At 38.3% G+C, this 19795-nt stretch overlaps 3 protein-coding genes across 6 annotated transcripts in view; 1 reads left to right on the top strand and 2 right to left on the bottom strand.

The window, feature by feature from the left end:
* The window catches only part of LOC6044069 (opsin, ultraviolet-sensitive), a 219143-nt gene that overhangs the window by 181115 nt on the left and 18233 nt on the right, over window positions 1-19795 (top strand). The window lies entirely within an intron of this gene.
* On the bottom strand, window positions 3634-5796 carry LOC119768815. 2 transcript variants are annotated; one of them, XM_038260130.1, is made up of 2 exons: window positions 4156-5796; window positions 3634-3676 (listed from the first exon to the last, which is right to left on the bottom strand). In XM_038260130.1, the coding sequence occupies exon 1, from the start codon at window positions 5362-5364 to the stop codon at window positions 4183-4185; it is 1182 nt and encodes a 393-aa protein (XP_038116058.1). In that variant the 5' UTR covers window positions 5365-5796; the 3' UTR covers window positions 3634-3676; window positions 4156-4182. The 2 variants fall into 2 exon arrangements, with proteins under 2 accessions (XP_038116058.1, XP_038116057.1); XM_038260129.1 differs by having other exon boundaries at window positions 3638-3680; window positions 4160-5796.
* On the bottom strand, window positions 17263-18485 carry LOC119768816. Its single transcript, XM_038260133.1, has one exon. The coding sequence runs from the start codon at window positions 18414-18416 to the stop codon at window positions 17361-17363; it is 1056 nt and encodes a 351-aa protein (XP_038116061.1). The 5' UTR covers window positions 18417-18485; the 3' UTR covers window positions 17263-17360.

The following is a 19795-nucleotide window of genomic DNA, read 5'->3' as shown; positions in this document are numbered from 1 at the left end:
TATTCGCTCTACAGCATTGCCTTGGCGTTCTCGATTACGAGATTCCTACTCGAAACTAGGTGTTCAAAGGCTTGATTGTTGAGGCAATTGCAAACCTCTTTTTACACCTTAGCTTCCATCCATCCCGGAATTCGAACTGAGGACCTTTGGATTGTTAGTCCAACTGCCTACAAGCGACTCCACCGAGACAGGACCCAGGGAGACAACTCCTACACCTGGACTGAGCTAACGACCTAACCTTCAGGTTAGTCCGGGGCCAACATTTACTTCCCGTCCAACGGAAGGCGTGATCAGACAAATCTCGTCTCGAAAAATACCATCGGGACCGTCTGGGATCGAACCCAGGCCGACTGGGTGAGAGGCAATCACGCTTACCCCTACACCACGGTCCCTACCAAAATACATATTGCTTTATTTGTGGATACCAAAAAGTGCTCACTATCACATTTAAATTTATTTATTCATTTTCTTAGGTCAATTTCTTTTGTGATGTTAAAGACGGTCCTTAATTGAATGAAAAGATTTGCTGAACAATATATTTTTAAAATCCATAAGGCTCCTTCTGCGAAGTTATTAAAAAAAAATCATCACAAAAGTCTGTCGGGTTCCTTTATCGAGGAGATTGTTATCTGACTGCTTTCGCAAAGAACTCCAGCACAGATAATTCATTTTTTTTAATCTGACTACCATCGCAGAGGTCTGTCAGGCTCCAACACAGAGGAGACTTTTTTCTGACTACCATCGCAGAGGTCCGTCAGGCTCCAACACAGAGGAGACTTTTTTTTCTGACTACCATCGCAGAGGTCTGTCAGGCTCCAACACAGAGGAGACTTTTTCTGACTACCATCGCAGAGGTCTGTCAGGCTCCAACACAGAGGAGACTTTTTCTGACTACCATCGCAGAGGTCTGTCAGGCTCCAACACAGAGGAGATTTTTTCTGACTACCATCGCAGAGGTCCGTCAGGCTCCAACACAGAGGAGACTTTTTCTGACTACCATCGCAGAGGTCTGTCAGGCTCCAACACAGAGGAGACTTTTTTCTGACTACCATCGCAGAGGTCTGTCAGGCTCCAACACAGAGGAGACTTTTTTTCTGACTACCATCGCAGAGGTCTGTCAGGCTCCAACACAGAGGAGACTTTTTTTCTGACTACCATCACAGAGGTCTGTCAGTCTCCAACACAGAAGAGACTTCAAAATTAACTATGACTAATCAAATATAACGGCAAAAAACGTTGCTCAAATCAAATTTCAAAGCAAAACATTGATTGTCAATTTCTGCATAAATCTATAACATTTTCATTAGAATTCTAAACGATAGTTTTCAATTTCCACAGCATCAAACAACAATCTAATATTGCATCAAATTCACAGCAAAAATGTATCGTCAATAATAACAACAATAAAATCTTCATTCAAATAAGAACTAAATTTTTTCATTAACCATAAAATTAATAATCAAATTTTGCATCAACTTCAAAACAAAACATTGGTCATCAATTACCATATAAACAATCAAATATTGCGTCAAATTTAAAACTCAAAATTGCCCATCATAAAACAACAATCAAATATTGCATGAAATTTAAAACCGAAAAATACCGTTCTATAATAACAAAACTCAAATTCAGAAAACAAATCTTGGCCTTCGATTGCCACAACAAAAAGCATCAATCAAACCTCGTATCTTACTCGAAACAAAATATTGGTTTTCATTTATCGCAAAAATAAGCAAATTTGTCATCTTATCATAACAAGACATTGGGCTTTAATTCCGTCATCAACAATCAAATCTTTCAATCAAAATTAAACCTGTAAATTTTGTAATTTGTGATTTTATTGGACTTTGCATCAAGTCATTGCCACAACAAGCATATCTTTCATTGAATTTAAAACAAAACTAACAAGAAGCAAATATTTATCTTATTCAAAAATAAACATTGGTCTTCAATTACCAAAATAACCAGCATCCAATCCAAAATAAAAATAATGATCATCAATAATAACAACAATCCATAACAATCAAATTTTGCATCAAATTCAAAACAAAACATTGGTCGTCAATTATAATAACAACAATAAAATTCAAACAACAAATTTGATTTCAATTACCAAAACAACAACTAAATTAAAAACAAATTATCTACCTTCAGTCGCAAACTAATCCTCCATCAAATTCAAAACGAAATATTGATTTTCAATTTCCACAATCTTGTCAAATCTTTTGTCAAATTATAAACAAAATATTGATTTTCATCAATCACAAAAATAAGAAAAAAAAAATGAAGTTTAATTCGTAACAAAACATTGTAGTTCAATTTCCACAACAACATTATACATTGCATCAAATTAAAAACAAAACATTGGTCGACAATCAAAACAACAACAATCAAATCTAAAGCAAAAGTGTTATCATACAAAAACAATCAAATTTCGAGCAAATTATTTGCCTTCAAATTCCACCATAAACTTGGAATAAAACATTGGTTTTCAATTATCACAACGAAAAGCCAAACTTACTACTTCAAAACAAAACATTCGTTCCCAATATCAACAACAACAAGCAAATCATTCATTAAATTCAAGACCGTCAATTATCGCAGATAGTTATGCCTTTTATCAATTTCAAATAACAAGTTCAAGCAAAAATCTACCTGTTTCAAAACACAGGCAAACAACAAAGCGAGACTTTGGACCTGCATCCTGGCAGGTAAACAAAACTGTTGGATTTCACAACACAACAATTCAAGCAAAACAAATGATCTTTCATGAATCAAAAGGTTCGACTTACCGGACTGTGCCATTGTCGTGATCGGGGACTTTCTTTTATAATAAAAACACAGATATTTTGCAATTAACAAACAACACGTCTTATTCCACAGAAATTAACCACAAAACTGATTTGACAATCTTCATTCTCTCTTTCGCCGGCCGCGCGCATCTCGTTGTTTTCTCGCTCGTTGTTCTCTCTCGTAGCTCGCTAGCGCGCTCTCGCACTCGATCCTCAATCAGCTAACAAGGCAATATTCATGAAGGTGCGCACTTTTTGTTGCGCTCTTAACTCTTATTTATGAATTATATCAATCTTATAATAAATACTCATTTAATAATTTATTACATATTCAATCCTGCAACCCATAATCCCTACACTATTGAAACAACTTTCTCTTTTAAAAACTAAGTTCTTCTTGACTCAAGTTGTAGGTGAAAATCCAATAACTTATTGAAGCGTAGTTCTTTTTATCGATCTCAACTATCGTTACACGTCACAGCTGATGCGTTTGCGAAACACTTCACTTGGCTGCCAATCTTAGCGCTGGAGTATTTGATTACAACCGCACAAAGCTGTGACACTCGATGGGCTATCACGCGTGAAGCGTCATTCACGTTGAAGACACTGAAACTGTGTGGTGCGCTGTAAAAAGCTAGATGAAAGGCGACTCAATAAAGGGGATGATTGCAAATTTGCATCGTCATTATCTGTACGGTGATGACAAATTTGTGGACATTATCGGCAAGACGAAGTAAAAGAAACTGAAAGTACTTATTGATTTTCGGATTACTTAAAAGACCTCTGAGTGTATATTTGAATATTTTATTATTTTTTTAACAATTTTCCACACTTTTATAGTTTTTTTTGGTTGATAGCATACGATTAAATAAGTTAAATGCAGTTTAACACTGGAACGCCCAACGCATGTCCAACTTACACGGACGCCCAAGCCTCCCAAAAAAGTTGGAACGATAACTTCAACTCGCTGGTTCTCGGGCATAACTCAACCAATCGGAACGATTCTTGTTTCCAGTAATTTGTAAGAATGTCTAGATGATCCTAGAATTTTGCAGAACTTAATTCGATCAAATCTGTAATTTCTACGACCGAAAACATCGTTCCACCTTTTTTTGAAAACGACTGCCTCCGCGGAATTTTTGGCGATTTTTTTTTTTGTACGCGAAAAAAAAAGTTGGAACGATGTTTTTAATCGCAAAAATTACAGATTTGATCAAATTAAGTTCTGCAAAGTTCTAGAATCATCTAGACATCCTAACAAATCACTGGAAAGAAGAATCGTCTTGATTGGTTGAGTTATGCCCGAGATCCGTTGAGTTGAAGTTACCGTTCCAACTTTTTTGGAGCCTTGGGCGTTGGAATGTTAAATAGTTTGAAAATCTCTTCAGCTTCACTCGATCAGCTCCGGTTCGGTGTTTTCAGTTACAATCGGCTCCTCAGCTTCCTTCCGTCCTCCGCAACGTCTTCCACCGTGCTCCCCACGACGCCCTTTCGGTCCTCCGTGCTTGTGGTGTCCAAACTTTCCTCCATGGTGATGGTCATGACCTCCCTTGCGGTGTCCGCCCTCCTTGCGGCACTTGCGTTTCTTGTTCTCCTCCTCCTCATCACTGCTCGAGCTGCTCGATTCCGACGAAGACGACGACGAGGACGAGCTTGAGCTGCCCGATCTGCGGCCATGTTTGCGCCACTTCTTGGCCCAGCGCTTCATTTCACGTCCGCGCGGCTTGAAGGGACATCCGTGACGATTCATACCACCTTCGAATCCGCGGAAAAACTCCGGCGGGCCGGGTGGTCCATGGCGACCCATTGGTCCGTGGTGGTGGTGTCCATGAGGGCCGTGCGCCGGAGGACCAAAGTGATGCGGTCCATGACCGCGCGGTCCAAAGTGGTACCCGTAACCCATCGGGAACCCTGGTCCGAATCCGTGCGGCCCACGGTGATGTCCATGATGGTGACGATGCCCGTGCTTCCTGCGTCCACGACGGCGATCTTCGAGATTCATTTCACCCATGTCTTCAGCTATGACTTCATCTTGAATGGCTGATTCCCGGTTAGCAGCCAAATCAACGGCATCCTTCAAGGTCAGCTTCTCGTTCTCCTCGCACAACCGATCTTGAATAGGTCCAGGGATCAAACCAACAATAAATTTGTCCAACAGCAACGGTTCCAGATGCTCGCCAAACTTGCAGTCCACCGACAACTTCTTCAACCGTGCGTACCACGACTTGACATCCTCACGTCGACCTTGTTCCGCTCGATAGAACTTGGCTCGCTCTCGGAAAATCGCAATCTCCGGAACGAACTGCTTTCCCAGCAGCGCGCAAAGCTCCTCGTACGTCTTGTCCTTCGGCGAATCCGGATGGCACAGGTCCCGCAGAACCCGGTAAGTGTCCGCTCCAATGACGCTGATCAACACTGAAACCTTGTTGCTGTCCAGCACTCCATTCGCCTTGAAGAATTCCTCCAGTATCTCCCGGTACACGATCCAGTCGTCGGTCTCCCCACAAAACTCCGGAATGATGCCAACCTGGGCCGGGGTCGTCCCCATGCTCTTCTTGTTACCTGAAGCCATGTTTGCGTTCTGATGCAGCGTTGTCGCATCCGCGGCCCTTTTATACGGACGCGCTGGACATGTTTTTGCAAGTTGGCGACGATCAAAACAAACCGGCCGGCTTATGAGTCATGCAGCCCCATTTCTGCTCCACCAACCACAACCACTTCGCGCAGCAGCAGGCTGGTGGTTGTGTGTTTTGGGGTGGTATTTCACCACATCCAAGCAGGCTTGCGTCAGTGTGTGGCGTGAATGATCGTGTTCGAACATGTTTCGGTGGGATGGTATGGTGAGTTGTCCACTTGAGTGTAGCGTCACGTTGCAGCGTAATGTAGCGCGGTCGGCAACGTGACTTCAGGGGGGATTTGTTTTGATACGAGTTGATGGGCGGAAAGTAAACAGCTTTGTTATCACCGGTACGATTGCAAACGTTGGGGGTGTGTCAATGTTGATTTTTTGAAATTGTTTAGTATTTTGATTAATTGTTACATGTATAGGAAACGTATAAATCCAGTTATTGGTGAAGTTCAGAAAATTTCTCTTATTTAAATCAATCCGTGAACCCCTCGTTATTGATAAGAACCAAACATGTACGAACCTGTTCGTTCGTGATCAAAACATGCTTACATCTCGCAATTCTAATTGATAAGTCATATAACGCCCTATTTCACAATCTGTTGCAATTTGCTCGATTGCGATTAGGCTGAAAACTGTAAACAATGACTATGACGTGATTAATCACATTTTTAAAGGACGATGAATTTAACTTTTTTTTCTCAGGAAAAACAAATGCTTATTTTTATGAAACATAGTTAAATCCTTATCCTTGTTGGATGATTATTATACACAGTTCTCCATATTTTTTAAGTATCAAATATCTGATTCATTTTTGCCTTGATTCATCCACATAAAAAGATATGAGTAAACTTTCGAAAAATCTCCGGCTGAAAAACTCTATAATAAAAAAATAAAAAAAAGGAATCTTTCTAAACAACAAATCCAGCTTTGTGAAGGTAGATCTAAATTTCATCAATTAGAACGAGCGTTAATTTATCATATCATTTCATAGTTTAATTTTTTGATATTCTTCAAATCGACGGTAACATTTCAAAAGGCATCATGTACATTTTGACACTTTCTGGGTTATTGCATATTCTAAAAGTACTCCTAATAAGCTACCTCTCCACCAAAAATGAGCAAAAGTTACTTCAGTAAAGTCTGTTTAATCATGATTTTAAATAAAGCAACATAAACAAAATCTCTACCATCAGCAGTCCCTGTTTATATAGCCCTGTCAACCTGTCAAACAAAAGACTACATAAACCTCGTGACAAAAAAAAAGCATCATGAACAAAGCGCCATGTACATTCAGCGAAGAAAAACGAATCATAACAAAGCGTCCCCCTCAATGACAGCAGGGTGATATAGACGGTGGTGATTTCAAAAGAAGTTATGTTTGTTTTTCTTAAATAAAACGACGGAAATAATGTTTTATGGAATTTGGATGATCAAGTATCAATGACAGCAACGTTTTTCATCGTTTGTTATTATTAGAACATATTATTTTGCTTTTATATTAAAATGGGAATTGAAAATGGATGCTCAACATTCAAATGCGTTTTTCTCCAAACGCATGGTTTGTACATGATGCTTTTTGAAATGTTGGCGTCGAAATAGGATATTTTAACCATCAGTGAACCCCCTAGTAGAGCCGATGCACATTTTTCACAAATTTTCAATATTTTACGCCCTTTTTCATAACCCTTTGTACAAAACAATGAAAACTGAAGTCTTTTGAACAATTTTGGCTATTTGTTTCATCAGCTATTTGTTTTTGAGCAGAAAAATAGCCATTTGAAAAAAAGTTGGTTTTTGCCTGTGTGGACCCGGGTCCATAATCCGATTGTGAACCCGGGTCCACTGTAGGAAAACTGTTATTTTATTACCAAATTTAACCAATATTTGATGTTTTGATGCATGGTGTAGGTCTAATGATAGATGCAATGAATAAAAGATGGATTTTGCTCACTTTTCATCATAAACAAATATGTTTTGTTAACAAAATTTGCTTCAAACAGCAAAAAAACCTAACAGACATTTAAACACATTTATTTCCGAAAAAGATCAGAGAAAACGATTCAAAAACCACTGTAAACATAAAAATAACATAAAAAAAGTAATTTTGATGCAAATTTTTCCATATTAATTACATAAATGTTTGACCGAAACTAATCAATAGATTTGTTTACAGTTGCTGATAAAACCACACATGCTTATTAAAAAAGTGTTGTTATTGATTTATTATTATAAAATATCATTTCAAACTGTAATTATGATGCTTCAGTTAAGTACAAATAACTATAGTTTTGATTAATTATAAATTCTTACGGATCCAGATCCATGGAACTTTTAACATGAAAACAGCTAAATTTATACTCATAATTGAAAAAATATGCGTTTAGGTTGATTACAACAAGCATTTATTGTATGTTTAAGAGAAAATTATGAGTATAAATTTAGCTGTTTTCATGTTAAAAGTTCCATGGATCTGGATCGGTAAGAATTTATAATTAATCAAAACTATATGGAAAAGTTTGAATTTTAGTTGTCCTATATTGGACCCCCTCAATTTTTGCTCTAAAATGAGCAGTACTTCGCTTTATTTTAGTAAAGTTCCTTAAACTTACATTATTTTGACTTGCTGAAGTTAAATAATCAGTCAAAAAATGATTGGATAGTTGATTCAATCATAAAATATAAATGCAGTTTTGTTGTGAAAATGCTTATGGCCATGGCTGATTCCAGATGTCGAACTCAAAACATTTATTTTGACGAAAAGGACAATTCAATGTCAGTCAACATTGTTTTAAATGATGCTGAACATGCCAAATAAAATATTTGTACACCACGCATAAAATTTTAATTTCATTGAATTTTTCAAACCCTCCAGAGGGTCCACTATAGGAAAGGGGTCCACTAATGGATAACGTACCCTATTAAAAAAACAATTCCACTTAACTTGAATCGTAATGTCAATCTGACGGCGCCTTCTCGTTTCACCTTAAAGGTTGGTTATGTTTTTTATAGTAAATGTTTTAAAATGTTGAACGAAATTTAATTTAAATAATCTGCACAAGAGCAGTTTTTGCCAACATTTGCCAGAATTTCTACATTTTAATGCAAACAGGCATAGAAAATGCATTCTATCATCATCATCATTAGTTTCACAAATTCTAAGTTTCAAATAAAAAAATCCGAAAAAAAACTTTTTGCTGTACAATGAAAACTCATAAAAACATGACACTGTACTTTTAAAATAAAAAAAAAACTAAAATAATATACAAAAAATAATTTTTTTTTGAAAAAAAAATGTTTCTTACCCCCAGATTTTTCGGACCGGTTTTAAAGGGGGGAGGGTGAAAAAAGCTTTGAAAAATATCTGCAACGGTCGAGTCATCCTTGAAATGTTTTCTTTATTATTTAACCACAGCAGTTCAGTCAGTCTATCATGAGTTTAAAATTTAAAAAAAAATCCCGAATAAAAACTTTTTACATTGACAATTAAAAGTACAACGAAAAAAAATCGAAATTTGAGTTTTTGAAAAAAAAATATATCTGTTCCCTCTAAATTGTCAAACCGATTTGAAGGGGGAGGCCAAATGTTTGAAAAACATTTACAAAAGTCTAAAGACTGATTATTTTTCGCACTCAATCAAATTATTAGAGTTTTTATTTTTGAAGAATTTTTAAGAACATTTTTATTAGGTTTCTATTTTGGCGAAAGTGTAAATAATTTCATATTTTCAGAATTTATTAAGAAAATGATGGTTTGATGGTATGGCAATAGACTTTTTTTTAAACCGTTTTAGGCGATTTGCAATAATCCTTGGGTTAGAAATGCCTGTTATTTGAGGTTCTACAGCTATCGGGAAAAGTCGGAAATTTGAAAATGGGATATGAGTGGCCACCCTGAGTTGAATCTTCGAAGATTTAAAACTTGATAGTTTAATTATACTCCCTTTTGGATGCTTTTTAACCCCTTGGAGCTGTGACTGTTCTGGATATAAAGTTAAGAAATAGAAAACTCTGTTGAAAATTAGAAGATTTTTAAAATGCTTTCACATGTGCATGTGGAAAACTACTTTTTATTTAAGAATTAATAACAAACATGGTGAAAATAAGCTAGGTTTTTTTACTTTGTAGATTTTATCGATAATTTTTTATTTTTGGAAATTAAATTCAGAATTTAAATTAACAGTTTTAAGCTAGTACATATAAAAAAAATTGTCCCTTTGGATCTGGTTGGGGTAGATGAGTAAGAAAAAAAAAACACATCACAAAACCAAGCAAACCAGTAATAATACTGTCAAAAATTTGCAAGCTATCAATCAAGGAAAATATGTTTTCCCCTAAAACTTTACGTCTTTTCTCGAAGCCTCAAAAGTGCCTTATTGAATAAAAAGTAAGCTAGGTATACTTTTATATAAATAGTTTTAATCAAATATTAGCAGCTTTGTTTGTATTAGCCCCTACATATTTTTAGAAAAAAATCAATTAAATTGGTATGGCCTTAAGTAAGTTAAAACTTAAAAAAAAAAAAACAAGAAAAGCATTCTTTATTCTAGTAGATTATGCAACAATTTTCAAAATAATGAGTGTAAAATAGGCTGATTTATTAACCATTCAACTTTTTTTCCTTGTCTTAATGCTACCTCCGTCATGAAAAATTCCTAACTAATTTTTCACACGATTTTCCAACCCATTTCACCACCCAAAAACAAATATGCACCGGCAGAAGAAGACGACCACTTACGCAGACACACCAAATTTGCATAACTCTTTTGCAGCTCCTGTATCCACCTCCACACCCACAGACACACACACACACATGTGTTTGTGTTTGCTAACCACGCGAGAAACGATCCGTTTTCCACCGCCACCCTTAATTTCACGGGAAAACTCTTCTACAGCTTCCAGTCAACCGTAAAATTCCCACCTCAAAACTTGTCAGCATCGCTTTACATTTTTCGTAGGCACCTTCTTTTTTTTTTCAAGAAACCACAGTTTAGTAACTTCGTTGTTGACGTTTCGTTCCACCTTCCGAACAGGTGCACCATTGAAAACAACTGTTTTTGTTGAAGTTTTATCCTAATTTGGAAAAAGCATCAATATTGAGTTTTTTTTTAATTTGACTTTTTTAAATTTCCCACTTAAATTAACCTAAAACACAGCTTGTTTCCATTAACATCAAAAAGCATGTAACGGTTTTTTTTTGTTTGCCCTTCAACCGCTCAAGAACCTGTCACTTCATCCGTTCTTCATTCTTAACGCTCTGTGTTCCTTTGTTCAACGACACCCCCACATGTGTTCACAAATCGTTCAGCGGAAAGCGGCGAAAACCAACCGAGTTCTTCTCTTTCCGCCCCGGCAAACACGTCTCAACACGTTGTTGAAGTAATCTCGAGGATATTTCGTAATGGCGCGGAGGCAGCACCCACCACCCACCGTTAGACAAAAGATGAACAAAAAAAATCTCATTTCGCAACACAGGAATTTTTCGTTTTCGTTTGTGGAAGAGCCTTTTTTGATATTTTTTTTTCTTTTCTGCTCAAAAGTCACAGTGTCATGATGAAGCAAGCCTCTTTTTAGTTCAAGTAGCACAGTTCATTCTCGTGGAAACCGTTTTGTCCAATTGTGTACTAAGGGTAAGGGAGGCCAGAATGGCGAAATCGATGACGGAGCAATAGATGGGATTTTCTTTTTGTTTCACTTCAATTGGCATTGAAAAGACAGTCCTTGCAAGTTTTGTGTAATAAGATTTTTTGTATTTTTTTTTTTCAATGTTATCTTATCTATTGAACTTGGTGCCTTAAATCACTAGCAAATAAATTAATGACTAAGTGTCGATTAACGCACGCACACACACACTAACTCCCATCGCACTCTTATTCAATCGATCTAGTAGCTCACACAAACACTCAGCACCCACACACACACACTAATCACATCCACGCACAGCCTACTGCTGGCCATTCAACGCGCACTCCTTGTTCACGGCCAGGTCCAACGCCTGCTCCAACGTGAGCGATTCGTTCTCTTCGCACAACCGGTCCAGAATCTGGCCCGTTCGCAGTCCCGTCACGAACTTATCCACCAGAATCGACTCCAGATTCTCGCCGAACTTGCAGTCCACCGACAGCTTCTTCAACCGACCGTACCACTGCGTTACGTTTTCGTAACCTTCCTGGCGGGCGTTGTAGAAGTTGGTTCGTTCCCGGAACACCGCGACCTGTGGGCTGTACTGCTTCCGCAGCAGCGTGCACAGCTCGTCGAACGTTTTGTTCTTGGGCAGCACCGGGTGGCACAGATCGCGTAACGTCTTGTACGAGTCACCCCCGATCACGCTGATCAACAGCGCAACCTGCTTCTGCGCGGCAATGTCGTTCACCTCGAAGAACTGTTCCAGCCGTTCCTGGTACACGTTCCAGTCGTCAACGGAACCGTTAAACTCCGGAATCGAACCGATCATGTTGGCCATCTTGCGCTACTGTTTTTTTTTTTCGAGAATCTCAACCAACAAAGTGAACAATCTGAACCGAACTGAGTGGTGTCACCGGCCATCGGAACGCTTTTATGTGGCGCCGGCTCGCCGCGGTATTGGTGGTCAACGCTACACGCGATACGGCTACAGAGTGGTACACGAGCTGGCGTGTACGTACACGGTCGTTCGATACTAGTGCACAGAAAGGGGGATTCCCGTCGGAGTTCATTTTTATTCATATGTACGAAGCTATGTGATGTGATCTAAGGCGGCTATACAAAATTAGTGAGTCATGCCACAGCAAAATATCGGAGCAAGTTAAATGCAATGATGACGTCAGAGGTCTTAGCAAGCGGGGTGCATTTCACAATGTTGAAGGTGTGTTTTGCATTAACGCAGTTCTTCAATCCATCCTAATTTAGATAGGACCGCCCTGATTGATGAGCTTTAAAACTATAGTTTTGAAATTCAAGCATAATTTTTGAAATAGTAGTTTTCGAGACATCAGTTGAAAATTACAGGCTAATTTTTCCGATCTTTTCGAAAACAATATTTTCAAAAAAAAATTAATCAATACTAACATTTCCAAGGGGCATAATATTAAATGTTTGGCCCTTTTGTAATGATTGTCTTGATTTAAAAAAATGTTTTTGAAAAAATCGGAAAATTTCACGAATGTTTCATATTTTAACATTGAAAATCGGACCGTTTGTTGTTGAGATATCGACATTAGGAAATGGTGGGTTGTTTGGGTGAAACTTTGAAAACATCAATTTTCCTGTTTTTAAACACTTGCATGGCAATATCTCAGCAACTAAGGGTCGCGTCAACAAAGTTAGAGAATTTTCACAGCTTTTCAAAAATATGTTTTTCAAAAATAGGCAAACATGAGCACTAATTAAAAAAAGGAATAACTGTGACTATTTTCAAAAAAGTTACCTAAAATTAGCTATAAATTGAAAACGGTGCACTTTATCAAAATTTCACTAGAGTACTTTTTGATTGCAAATTCGATTTTACATCGTTGAAGAAGTTGAAAAAAAATATTTCGATTTTTAGAAAAAAAACATAACTCGGTCAAAGTTTTTTTGCCCATTCTGGAAATCTCTTAAAAGTTGGCATTTTTTTGCTAATCAAGTTTTAGTGACAAAAAGTGAAATTGAAAATCACCAGCATTGTTGTATTGTGTATGAAAAATTATATGGCCAAACTAATGATGCAAAAAAGGCACTAAAAAGTTTTGGACGGATTAAAAAAGACAAAAAAAATTAAATGACCCAAATGACCGAAATCTCAGAGAATTGCTCAACTCAAATCAGGATTTTTTTGGTACTTTTGTACCCGACCCACTCCGATTTCACTGAAACCTTGTAGACATGTTATCCTTAGCTTATTTAAGCCATTTGTGTGTTAATGAACCCCGTTGCACTCAAAAATGACGTTCGAAAAGGGTGTAAGTTATTGTAATATTTTTGTATTTTGTGTTTTAAAAATTAATGTGTCTAAAAGCCGTTGCATCGTATAAAAAGTGGTCAATGACGAACTTGTAGGAAATTGGACGGAAAAAAATGCACGGAAACAAAAATACACGCCACATCTATGATTTTTTTCAATTTTCAGTTTAAAATTTGAATAAAGGTGATGCAACGATTTTTTTATTCAAAATGTATGAAGAAATAGTCTAAAATGTTACTCCAGATTAACCATTGTCCTATGTCCGATCCTTGTGAAGATACAGCGATTTCAAAAATAAAAATGATGAAAAAATAGGGTTTTTGACGGTTTTTGTTAATTTCTATATGACATACTTGATTTTTCAGTCTCGTTAATGTTTTCACCGGAAAACTCGTCCAATTTTCCATCAGTTCGTCTTTGACCACTTTTCAATTTGTCTCGTTTTAATATTTATGTAAGCTAATTTACTATCCGGGTTTCTACCCTCCAACTGACAAAATACGACGAAATCTGACAAAATAAAGTTGGAATCGACTTACATTTTTTCTTTTTTTTTGATTGCAGAAAATCTTGAGGCAGACCGACGTAAATTATTGAACAAATGTTACAAAATTGGATGTTGTCATTCTCGTAGTCTGCAATTAAGCTGATGAAGGTGAATTAAATTAGGACGTTTAATTTCCCGGGAAACGGGAAAAATATTGTCAGAATCCTGGGAATTCCCGGAATCCCAGCAAAATTTTAAACAGTCCTAAAATCAATGTTTTTCATTATATTTGTTCTATTTTCAAGCTTAAAACCATAGAATTACTCAATACCATTAATTGGTAGTAATCTACACTTTAATCAAAGCCAAGATAGCAGTTTTTAGACAGCTTAAAATAAATTAAAAATTAAATAAATTAAAAATATTTCTAAATCATTGATGGTGTGTCTTACAGCAGCCGGCTGCCTAAGACCTATAAAATTGCAACTGATAAACAAATTGCTTATGGTCGCATCACCTACCACGGTTAATCCTGACCTCATACCCATCTTACTAACCCCTCAAAACTCATGTGATACTTTGTCGGAGACGCAGTCGATTTGGCGGTCCCATCACTCAAGTATCGGACTAACATTCCCATCCACTTCCCCGTGTCTTACCACTGGTCGTGGCCGGCGTCGGTATTGATCAGCATGATAGGGATCTTTGAAAATTGCGAAGGGGTGATGATTGGTTCCTACTTTTCATCTGTGGTCCACGGAGCAATTTGTGGGGTCAATAACGAAGTAGCAGCTACGGGTAGACACCAATGCTATGCAATGCTATGCTAGCTTAAAATAAATTAAAAATGCATTTTTATTTTTGTTCTTTGTTGTGTCTTGAAAAAAAAACACATTTTTTTATAAAATGTAAGTCTCTTATAATTATATTTTTTTGTTTTCGCTTTAAAAAAATCTTTGATAATGTAAAAAAAAAACAAGAAACGAATACAAAACAAGATTATACCGATCAATGTAATATTTCACAAATTCTCTTTAAGTCACAATCGCCAACTGGGACTTCAGTCTGAATAGGGAACAGAGATTTTACAGCAATAAATTTGGAAATCGGAGTACTGAGATGGTGGTTCTGTTCCTGTTTTACCTGAAATCAATCAAAAAATTAAAACATTCTGCAAGAAATTGGCTTTCACAGCAGTCTTAATTCGTTACATTTGACCTGATTTGTCCTAGATGCTGTTATTTTTTCAAATAAACATGTATTTTTTCAAATTTAAGATCATGAATATACGTTAATATAATACCCAGTAGGGTGGGTACGTTTTTCAAAAAGTTCTCGGATCAAGTTTTAGTATGGTTCCCTTTGTAGGGCATGCCCATAGGGACTTTCATGCCAAATATCAGCTCATTTGGTTGTAAACTGGCTGCGCGCATCAGGGTTAAAGTTTACATGGGAATTACTATGGGAAATTGGAACTTTTCGTTCAAACGCTCCTACAGGTCTGGGAAAATCACGCGCCAACTTCTGGTATGGTCAGGCCTAAGGGGAATGGTCTGGAGAACACTTTTCCCGAATTGAGCATATGGATTCGTTGTCCCTAGACCTGGCGCATCGGCAAACAATCCGATGTCTCCGGAATCAACGAGTTTCCCTGAAAAAGCATCAAATTTTCCTTAGCATGCTATGAAAGCTTGATGAACACCGCGACGCCATATGTCAGACAGCTACCGCGTGGGTGAAAAACGGCTGGAATATTTAATTGCAAACCTTTTTTTAGCTAGAAAATGGTCATTTCGAGTAATCCTGATATTATTTAGTCGAATTCAGAATCTTTGCATAGCAAATTTGTATTTTTTTGCAAATATTTCAACATTTGTGGTTCCTGAGTTATCGTCGTTTGAAACTAGCAGGTTTGGTCAAAAATCGCCAAAAAGTCGATATTTGGGGAGGTACAAAAATGGAGGGGGTGGTCCGATTTAGATGAAATTCGGGATTCTTGCATGTTTTGATAGTATCAACAGCCCTGCCAAATTTGAGCAGGATCGGAGAGGGTAATTTTCAAATGCTGTTCCGCTTCAGATGGAATGACCCATATATAAACATATTTCTACAACCAAATCTGAATTTCCAGACCAAAATTTGTTTTTTTTTTACAATTTTAGGAATTCTCGGTGCAAAATAAAAATATACGGGAATTCCCGGTTTTGGACGTGAATTCTCGGGATGGACGCACTAAAGTAAATTTTTAAAAATAAAAGTTCATGAGTCTCATTTTTCTCTCCAAAACAACGAATTCCGTTATCATTCTTGTGCGATATTGCTGCTCGATTGGACACCCGATTTGATAGATTTTTCGGAACCCTTAGACTAACATGTAACAATTCTTTAGATGTAATAGTTTAAATGATGCATGTCTAACTAATAATAAGATTAACTTTGCACCATGGCTGGCCGAAGATAAATTCTTGTATAATATATATCTTCTTTCTTTTTTTATATAGCAATGAATGTAGTTTTTCAACAGAACGATAAGAGTAATTGTGTTTGTCTGTGTTTAATTTCACCAGCACACGTGCAATTCTTTCTTCACGCTTCGGAATTGAGTCAAATCTACGAGAAATTCTCTGAAGCATTGGTTAAAATTTCCTCAAACAAGTCGTCGCTCTTTCATCCTCTTCAGCCGAATTCAATCCAATTTGCCAAATTCAACAAAGTATATGATTCAATGGAACAGTCAGGTTGAAAAATCACGTGAACAATCTGAAACGGCTCAGCTTGAAGAGTTCCACTGGAATTTTTCAATTTCAATTAATTAAAAGCCGGTCCACAATGCGCTGATCACTTCTTCAAGGTACAATCCAGACAACAGCCCAATGAGACTAATTAATTCAAGTTTATTTTGCTATTTTTGCGGAAAATTAATCGAAACGGGTAAGCGAAGCGCTTTGCTCAATGCTACAAAGTCAAATAAAAAAGTACTGGAAAGGCGGGTGCATGCAATTCATTAAAATGCTCTTACAACCTTTTTTTACGATTTCCAGCATTCGCGCGAAATCACACAATTTGCCCACGCCGCGACCCGTTTTCCCAGGAAAACTCGTCCTTGTCTTCTTATCTCTTCCACATCAACCCCCGCAAATTAAATACTCACGGGGAGAGAGGAGGTGCGCGGAGCTGTCAAAAGCGGCACGAAACAGAGAGACTATAAGGCAATCGTTTGGAAACTTCGTTTCCCAGGTTTTCCAAGGTTGAGCTTGAGGACTGTGTGTCGATTTCGGTGTGGCATGAAAATGCTTCCTTCCAGGAAGAGTTACCAAGAAAACGAGCATTGTGTGACACGGAGAAGGATGAGGAGAGCTAGTTGAAATTGGCATGACCTGTTGAAAGTAATATTTTTGATTTTTATGTTTCGGATTGAATAAATTTATAGATTTGATTTGTTTAACAAACTTGGTAAAGTTTTTTTTAATACAAGATTCATAAGTTAATAAACTATCTTACAGGTTAGTTATAAGTCTACTCTACAGTATCAGCCTAGTCTTTAGCTTCTCCATCGACAGAATTCTTATCAGAAGCGTTGTCAGCGCCGCCGCCACGACCTCCTCGACCACGTCGTCGAGTGCGTACCCGTTTTGCTTTGACGACTGCGCCACCAGCGCCCTCCGGAGCACCATCATCGGCGGTGGCTTCTGCACCTACAGCTGGCGCTGAACCACCCAACCCTTCCAGTTGGTTATGTTCAACGTTTTCTGGCTGTTCGGCTTCCAGTGCGTCCATCATGGCAAACCGTGCCACAGGATTAGTCATGGATTTGAGGGCCACCGGGGCGGGTGCAGGAGCAGTTCCGAATGTGCAGGCCACGGCCTGTGGAGCTGAGAAGGATTGTGGCGCGGCAGATCCGAAGGTGGCTCCACCACTGCCACCGAAGAGTCCGCCACCACCCCCAAGCGGTGGACATGCTGCCGGAGCTCGCACTGGAGTTCCTCCAAACAGGCACGATCTTGGTGGAGGGATGCACCCACCAGCAAACGGATTGTGCGCCGGAGGTTGGAACCGGACCGGGGCGTAAGCATTGTCCTTCGCGGCACACTCCTTGTTGATTGCAATTTCCAGTGCCTGTTCCAGCTTCAAACCCTCACCCTCTTCGCAGAGTCGATCCAACACCTGGCCAGCTCGCAGTCCCGTAACGAATTTGTCCACCAGGACCTGCTCCAAATTAGCTCCAAACTTGCAGTCCACCGACAGCCGCTTCAACCGTCCGTACCATTGCGTTGCATTCTCGTGGTTCTCGTGCCGTGCGTTGTAGAACTTGGTTCGTTCCCTGTAGATCGCAACCTGTCGGCTGAACTGCTTGCGCAACAGCACGCACAACTCCTCGAACGGCTTATCCTTCGGTACCACCGGATGGCACAAGTCCCGCAAACTCTTGTACGCATCCGTCCCAATCACACTGATCAAGAACGCACTTCGCTTTGCTTCCGGAACATCGTTCACCTCAAAGTACTGCTCCAACCGCTCGTAATACACATCCCAGTCGTCGTGCTCGCCGTTGAACTCCGCTATCGAACCAATCATCTGGTGCTGATTCATCGTGAAGCAGTCGTTCCTCCTAGTTCAGAGTTCCAGTGCAACTGTCGCGCGACGACCCGCTAGTGGGTCGATTTATAGACTTTGCCAGTGACTAAACACACTCTCGAGTGGACCAATACATTGGGAACGCTACTCTTTAAGAGTAGTAGTAGTTCAACCACCACATCAAAGCTTCGAAACGCGTTCATTCGTGTTGATTCAAATTGCTCGGGCATGATTGTTCTGCACGATAAGTGTTGCAGTCTGGGTGTAAATAATAATTATCACCACGCCGCGCGAATTGAACTTGATTAATACCAACTGATAAGAGCGTGGGGTGATATCGATTTATTTTTGAAATGTTTGTCACTCCGGTATCTAACCGCAGCTAGGGGATTTTGGATTAAATAATTCGAGTTTAATCTATAGGTTTAAGGTATATAAAGAAGATTAAATCAGGTAGAAAAAGTCCCTGATATGCACAAAAATAAGACCGGATGTTACGATTGGACTGCAAGACAACTGTAATGGTGTTGAATGCATTGAACAATACTTTTTTTCATGGAAAGGATGAAACCATAAATGGATTCAATATCATCAAATAGGGGAACTGCACCTAATTCCAGCGTGCCTCTAATGTTGGTAGGCCAGAAATTTGACATTCAATTAAAGCGTTTTCAACTGAAATCGAGTGATAAATAGCTCAATAAGAAGTGAGCATGCAAGTTTCTTTCAAAAGTTTTGCAAAATTAGTTGTTTAAATAATGAAAATCAGCAAATTGGATGGAGTTACAAGCGAGTGCATAACCTGCCAAACATATGAGAATTTCCCCTATACAGTCCAGACTAGATTATCCTAAATACAGTCGACTCTCTGGTTGTCAATATCCAAGGGACCGTCGAGGAAGAGAATCATCAGTTTACAGGTACCCAGCTATGAAAGAGAATCATGGCAACGTCCAGCAAACAAAAACAAACTAATGTCAAACACCCTTCAAAGTTTCGTTTCGCAAAGAAAAATGTCTATGCAAGCCATGAGATAGTGACAATATTGACAACCGGAAGAGATTTTTAAAGCAAACAGAATCCACACTGAAATAAAAAAATAGTACCAAATTCCTTTATTCTAGGAATTTTGCCGCTTTTCCTTATTTAGTAATCGGGTTTTTTGGATTACTTAATAAGGAAAAGAGCCAAAATTCCTAGAATTTAGGAATTTAGTACTTTTATTTTTTTCAGTGCAAGGGACCGTCGAGGAAGAGAACCTTCAAGCAAGAGAAAATATAGAGGAATAATGCCAATCGAAGTATGCAGTTTGAAGGGACTGCAGAATTTTTTTCGATAGATGGAGCAATATTGATATCGAGAAGATCGACAGCCAGAGAGTCGACTGTATTTCG

The sequence above is a fragment of the Culex quinquefasciatus genome, chromosome 3, assembly GCF_015732765.1.
Source record: "Culex quinquefasciatus strain JHB chromosome 3, VPISU_Cqui_1.0_pri_paternal, whole genome shotgun sequence".
In the NCBI taxonomy this organism is placed as follows: Eukaryota; Metazoa; Arthropoda; class Insecta; order Diptera; family Culicidae; genus Culex; species Culex quinquefasciatus.
The sequence above is the reverse complement of the archived record's forward strand: the minus strand, read 5'-3'. Positions and strand labels throughout refer to the sequence as shown.